General features: G+C 43.2%; 1 protein-coding gene across 3 annotated transcripts; it reads right to left on the bottom strand.

The window, feature by feature from the left end:
• Positions 1 to 108: 108 nt before the first annotated feature.
• LOC135371098 (N-lysine methyltransferase KMT5A-like) lies at positions 109 to 7,019 on the bottom strand. Of its 3 annotated transcripts, none has more exons than XM_064605106.1 (7): positions 6,816 to 7,019; positions 6,243 to 6,356; positions 4,568 to 4,988; positions 3,669 to 3,747; positions 3,522 to 3,581; positions 3,252 to 3,442; positions 109 to 2,463 (listed from the first exon to the last, which is right to left on the bottom strand). In XM_064605106.1, exons 1-7 carry the CDS (start codon positions 6,823 to 6,825, stop codon positions 2,253 to 2,255), a joined length of 1,086 nt encoding a protein of 361 aa, XP_064461176.1. In that variant the 5' UTR covers positions 6,826 to 7,019; the 3' UTR covers positions 109 to 2,252. The 3 variants fall into 3 exon arrangements, with proteins under 3 accessions (XP_064461176.1, XP_064461175.1, XP_064461177.1); XM_064605105.1 differs by having other exon boundaries at positions 3,252 to 3,438; positions 3,518 to 3,581; positions 6,816 to 7,018; XM_064605107.1 differs by lacking the exon at positions 6,243 to 6,356 and having other exon boundaries at positions 3,252 to 3,438; positions 3,518 to 3,581; positions 6,816 to 7,017.
• Positions 7,020 to 7,248: the final 229 nt, after the last annotated feature.

Raw genomic sequence — 7,248 nt, 5'->3', positions numbered from 1 at the left:
AATTGCACTCGTCTTACATGAATCAAACAGCCACGTGTGCTGTTCAGAATGCAGGTAATCGGATGACTTGGTAAGACGCAATGGAACAATGAACAATGACAACTGACACCAAGTTATGTGTATATTTGTGGAGTATGGGCAGTGAAAATGTAGTATACAAGACTAGCATATGTACAATAGTAACGTGAAGGGACAGCCACCTGGAACCATTATTCCACAATGTGGTCAAAGAGCGCCTTGGATTTTGCTGGCATTGCACCGCATATTCTTAACAGCGATTACTCACATTCATGTGAAATTAAACACCCACAACTGTGCAACAGATGGGGAGGTGTTACATCAGACATGATGTGATAAGTGGTACGATGGACTGTCCCTTCGAAGCAGACATAACATTGGAATGAACTATCAAAGCAAGTGACTTCATTGTTAAATTATGGCAGTGACAAACAAATTTATGTGTGACTTCGAAAGTATGACTGAATAATTCACAAACAAGAATAATTCACTTCCTGTCTGGATATGCCAGAAAGATATCACACAGATCAGTCCTTGAAGGCACCCTAAAATATGCGTGTGAAATGGGTTTCAAGATCTGTCAATGCGGAGCTAGCCATAGGCACTTTGAGAAGCAGATGAAACAAGAATAAATACTTGTGACAAAGTGAAACAATGGCATCCGAGAACACACTAAACAGTCGTGAAGATATCGCGACTACGGCACAGCAACAAAAATTCGCGATGGCAATGTGCTGCTGCTCGAGCAATCCGTGAAGGCCAAAACATATTTTGAATTGTGCTTTTTTTTTGTTAAAAGAGGAAGCAACCCATAGCACCAAAGCAGGTGTGAAGGCTTTCCGCAAATAACGCGTTGCACGATTCAATTACATGCGACGGAAAGGGTGTTGAATAAGTAAAATGGAACACAGAGCAATTGCGTTACGCTAGAGTCTCGCAACTCATATTTGCCTCTGCAAGCTATAATACACAAGAATAAAGCACGTGACTGTTCTTGATGCACATACAAGATGGTACATAGTCTTCTTGGGCACTTGTAGCGCACACACTTTATGATAGACAGCGTGTACACCACACTGCCTGTGAAAGGCACGCTGCATCTGCTCACAATTTCTTGCACCTCAGTGCATCAGGAAATATTATGTTGAAATCAGTTCCCTTTGGAAATGCTTTCCAGTGCTCCTATCATAGCAAATCTGAATATGACAGAGCTGTGCCCAGAAAATATTTCTATATTTTCAGAGACATGAAAGAAGTGCAGCAGTCTCTAACAAAAATATATAGGCGGTATTAGCAAAACATACATGGCTTCCACGTGGTGCTAAGGATACTTCACAGTGAGGGAATCTGTACCACCCGAAATGATACAAATTTTTCACAGCATACCCAGCATAAGCACTGAACTAGTGCAGCAGTGACATATACCTGCTGCAACCATTTTCCCCCAAGCACAACTATAGGAAAACAAAAATCCGTTCTGCTTCACGGAGTGGCATATGACGACATCCACTTGTGGCCCTCCTCAGAATGTTGCCGGAACTAGATGTACACATATGTATACTGCATGTTACAGACTATAAAGTATCATTTGTAAAAAAGATGAGCACAAAAAGAGGGTGGAGTTTATACTGCGACATAGCAGCATGATTTCTATATGCCAGCACAACAGTGTGTTGTAAAATCAGCACTGTATTTTGCTGCACGCAAGATTTCATTAAACAAAGCTACAGGGCATAAGACAGGGAATTAAAATAATCTGATTACATTGGCTTCTCTTTTCCTTTTTAAATCCCGAACTGGAAATCCAAATTACTCCCAAAGCAAATGGCAGGGACTGTCAGTATCACAGGAGAAAAATTGCCAGGCACAAAAGATCAAAGATTGGCGAAAGTTCCCCCCATAAACGGCTCCGATTCTGCCCATGCCTTGATTCCCTCAAGTGTGAAATCATTAGGGATGCTGCCGTACTTTCATATTTACTAAAGTTCAGCAACACACTAAGACTCCTAGAACCCACTTTAAAAAATTCACCCAAAATAATTTTTACTGCAGGCCGATGCCTTATCACTGAAATTTAATAATGCTACTCTTGCAATGCCTGTTCTTATGAAACGTGTCATTAACTTCATTTGTGAACAAGCATGTGTTGACAATGGTTACCGCCATCCGTAGCAAAAAAAAAGGGGAAAAAAAAAAAGCAATGTCCATGGGGATGATGTTGTGTACCAAGTATGCTATAATGCTAGCCATGGGTAGGACTGTATGGAAGCTTTGCTGCGGTCCCCATAATCATAGAGTAGTTCCTCCCCCGGAGTAATGTCTCGTTGAGCTACAAGAACAAGGCGAGGGGTGCCTTGAACAATGCAGGTCTGAGTCTTCAGATTCCCCTTCTTGCTATGGTTGACCAGACGACCCAAGCGACCACTCTCTTGTGTTGCATCCACACTGCAAAAGAAAGCAAGCATTCACAAAACCATGGAGGTGGCATATTGTTGTTGTGCTCCTGGGACATAGTATCGCTACAGCCTGAAGTTTTAGGGTTTAACCCGATTCTTCCCCAATTTTCACCCGACAAATTGCCCTCACTGCTAACTTGTTTGGCAGCAAGCACAGTTACATCACCGTTTGTACCAAACCAGTACAGTTCATTTGAGTAATGAGCCAGATTTCCCCTCAAATTTAGCATACTGGAAGTTTTTTTTCACCTGAATTCGCATGAATTTAGAGCACATATTGATTTACCCGATTTTTACCCCTCGAATTTGGAAAAAAAATATTTCCCGAAAACTTCAGTCTCTAAGTATCGCGTTATAATGAAATTATAAATGAAACCTTCAGTGAGTTAAGTGACCCAAAGTGAAACAAGTCATTTAACTTCAAAACCCATCACGACAGCTAATCTCTGCATTCACGAGTGACGTTCCCCAGAATACTCCAGCAGAAGATCAAAAAAAGAAAAAAAAACGTCATAGCTCTCTGTTGCCACATGAACGTCGTGTCTTTTTGTACCCTTCTAACCATGGGGAATATTCCGCAGCCACAAGACATTCCGTACCAAACGACAGGGCCGATGATGTCGTCTGCTATGCGCACAGTACACCACTCCTAATATTCTGGCGCTGTGAGAATGCTCAACACGACGCTGCGGAACTTTCACGGTTCAAGCCGGTTCTTTGTGTTCCACTAGAACATTCTGTGGGGGTGTTGCTCGTGTGAATACACGGCGTACTTACCAATACTGTTTGTTCCTACATGTGAAGTAGTACATGTAACAGCCTATGGAGTTGTCTTTGGCATAAATATGCTCCCTTTCCTTTGCTTCGTGTACACTGATGAGTTCGCCCGCATATTCCAGAACAAATTCCCCAGCACGCACATGTTTGGTGGTGATTACACCACGTCCCTTGTCGTCAAGCTCTACTACCTGAAAGTATTTCAGAGGATGTCAGCAATTTCAAGGCCGTATTGAACTAGCACAGCCCCAGGAGCAACAGAGAACTTACTTCGAACCCCTCTTCATTTCCAGTGAGAATGGCTTCTTCAACATGCTTTTGCTTTTCTTTCTGTAACAGACAATGTTGTGTTTTCTGTTGAGGTTGTCCCATGACAGTGACTCAACTAAAATCCCTGAAAAAAGGAAGGTAAGGTACCTTAAGTGTTGTCCGTGTCTTCCGCACACTTCTTCTTACGGGAAAGTATTCCGTCAGTGCATGGCTCTGTACCTCGGCCCTTGTAAGGGTGAAATATCATATTTGTAGCATACCATACTAAGCATGATAATTGCACCACAACCTGCAAAATTCTGACAACTTCACTTTCATCCTCTGTCCTTATGAAATAATTACTGAATTAAATTAGGCAACGGTATTTGTGATGTACATATCATAGCATAAGAGCCATGGTGACAGAGGTATATCTCCGCTGGTGGAGAACGTCATCCGCACGTTAGAAGTGTGGCATATGTAAAAATGGCGGACACCAGACAAACAGGGAAGCTGATATGCAGGTTTCATTAAAGGGACGGTCATGTCTATGAAACCAATACCGCTATGCGTGGCATCAACCGGCAATCTACCGGCATGGCAGGAGGAAAGGCTCCATTCAGACGCCCTGTAACTCTATGAGACACCTGTGTGGCCACGGCAGTCCTCTTCTCAGGGTCGCGCCATCATTGCCCCTCAGGGATTGACGTTTTCTCGTTTTTCCAGAGAGGGAATCTCGGCGTATGGACATGACAGTCTGTTTAACGGAAATATTTAACCTGTTTGCTTAAAAGCACGCTAACGTGATCAAAGTATGCCGTCTACGGCGAGCGTTTTCATGGCGATAATCAGTGTACAAGCAACAGTTTGAAGCGTACTACGTTGCAACTCTGAGGTGTCATGCGTCTGCCTAAGCCAATCACAGACGTCTCTAGATTCGTTGGCTGAGTTGACATGCAGGAGCTAACCTCTCTCAAAGTATAATTTGGTTTCATGCAAAAATTATGATACAACTGTTCAGGGACAAGCTTTAAATGGCAGACTTTCCCAGACATTAGAAAACATACTTCTTTGTGGTCTCACTTGCGTCTTGCTTGCTTGTCTTTCCAGCACTTCCTCTCTGCGTTCTTTGGTGCTTATTTGCGGTCGCCTTCGCAGATACAGTCTTTACGCGGGTATTTTGTGGAGACTCCACCCCGCTGTGTTTGTACGGCGGATTTTCTGCCACTATGCTGCCTGGTAGGGCAGCCGCATTTGGACATGGCACATCAACCTCTGTGTGAGGATCTACACGAGACACTTGTGGACACTCCCCGGACGCTTCCGTCGATGGTTGTCCGTTCCGACACGAGAAGTAGTCATCAATTCTGGCGCCTCGAGCAGCTGCACTGCCATCTGCGGCAGGTGTAAGGCCAACCTCGGTGCTGCTCAGTGAAGCTGTCTTGCTGCTTCCGTTCGCAGCCTTTTTACGTGAGGTCCTCTTCCTAGCTGTTAGAAGGTAAAGCTTGTTGTGGACATTGTTGTGGCAGAAGCAGTAACACACCATGCAGTTGGCCCTGCTCCCCTAGAGAGTTACCAGCATAAATGGAGCCTTGTGTTCAAGGAGTAAACCCGGTAAAACCCATTTTACCCCCTATTTTGTATAATCATCGCTAAAGGTAAAACTAAAAAACGTCGAAATACTTTTTAAAAATAAATTTCTAAAATGAACTTCTACGGGCACTGGAGAATGCTAAGCACTACATATTCAGCACAGCCACTTTTCAAGCAGCACAACAACTTGGCCAAATATTGGCTGTATATTGGCAACACTAGTTCAGTATTGTCCTAGTATTACCGATATCCAGCCAATATTGGGCCAACATATTGTGCTGTTGGAGTTGACATCTTGTCTGAAATGCAATGAGTTTTGTTTGTTTGTTTTTCCACCTGATACCGCCCAATTTTACCCAGTTTTTGCCCTCCCAATTTTCAAAAACTTCTAACCCCCAAAACACAAGGGCCTAAGCATAAAGCGCTGTAGGAATTAATGCAGTTTGCACCTGTCCATTCTCATGCTACTGACATTCTTGCACAGTTCCACAAGTATCCAAAAAGGCAGAGGTCAGGAGAGTGACAAACTATTTTGTGCCCCTTCTGCACATCTATTCTGACCTAGACCATTATCTGAAAGGTGCCTGCTGCCTACAAATTTGTTAGACGAGTGCACAATTTACTGCCTGTGACACACTTGTCTGAAATTTTGAGTTGCTCCGCAAGTATCAGTTACGTGTGTTGCAAGAAGTACCTACAGTTCATTTTTGTGAAATCAACACTGAATGACCTACATTAATATCAAAAGTGCAGAGTGGTGTCCTACTGCTTTATCAAATGGTCTGCTGTATGACCAGTGCATGCGAGGGGGCAAAGGAGTGACGGGCAGTAGAGACCATCAAGACATGTAGGCAATGCTTGGAACAGGGCATGTGGCCTGCGTAACTACGACATCTCCGTTGAAAAACAGGCAAACGGAAAAAGAAAGCAATCCCACAAGAATAGCGTTGTGGGGCTGTTGGTACATTTCGTAATTTAAAAGAAACAAAAGACACAAGTAAGTAAACAGGGGCATGTGGAGCCCATGTTTGTGTGACTGTGCTCTCGCCCATGTCTTTTGCTCCTTTTAAGTTATGAAATCAATGCAGTTAATGCGGTTGGTGGTGGGGAACATTAAGATATCATTACAGGAGTATCTCTCGGCCTTACTTGTGAAACGCCTGTTATTCATCTCATCATCTAAGTTCCCAATCACAGGCATCCGAGAGTGAATATTGGTAAAACTCGGTAGGGCTGCATAGGGGTGGTCGTGGCGAACCCATGCTGAAATTTGCAAAAATTCACGAAAGGAGTTATAAAAGAACTTGGCGTATGGTGATTACCGTTGTCTTTAGCATCAGTAGGCATGTTTTCTCTTTTTGCTAGCTCAGCAACAGCAAAAAAGAAAGACAAACACCAAAGGAGAGGCTGACAACAGACGGAGGAAGTCAGTGCTTCGAGCGTCTGCAATCACTGCACGATATCTGTCTGTGTGTTCTAATTAACATTGGTAGTGAACTTCGCAGAAGTAAAGTACGGATACTCATAACAAATGGCGCGGACGACAGCATAATATACCACGAATTGGATTTGCTTAGTGCGATAATTTTGAATTGCATGCCACAGCAGCTGCTACTCAAATCCCTAAAATTTTCCAATGGTCACGCAAAATGCACCAACACGTTATTAGCTCAAATTCAAACTCAAGGAACATTACGAACACAAAAGCAAAAAGAAAAATACCTTTAACCATGATGGCTTGTTCTGTGGTTTATAAAACTCCCGCGTGTCTATGCTGCTAAACCGATCGTAGACAACCACATCCAGATATGAAATTTCTTGGCAGAAATGCTGCAATTTGAAATAAATAACGCGACATTGTGTATGTTTCCGTCATTTCCGTTGGCCAGTTCTTCAGTTGCATTACGCCATGGCCTTCTCAGCAGTACTCTTTAGGTGCCGCTGCTATGATTGGCGCTGCAAGACACTAAGTTTGCAACCTTTTTTTTTTTCTTTTATTCTCTATTTTTTCGAAAGACTCGGGAACCTGAGTACCCGACTATATGCCTACGAAAATTTTATTTTGGCGATGATGTTCTCATTTTGTAATAAACATCTGTCACTGCATTCTCCATTTTCAGAGCAAGCGGAGTAAAGGCAGGTGGGCCACGGACCT

The sequence above is a fragment of the Ornithodoros turicata genome, chromosome 10 (genome assembly GCF_037126465.1).
Source record: "Ornithodoros turicata isolate Travis chromosome 10, ASM3712646v1, whole genome shotgun sequence".
In the NCBI taxonomy this organism is placed as follows: domain Eukaryota; kingdom Metazoa; phylum Arthropoda; class Arachnida; order Ixodida; family Argasidae; genus Ornithodoros; species Ornithodoros turicata.
This window is presented reverse-complemented; position numbering and strand designations above follow the sequence as displayed.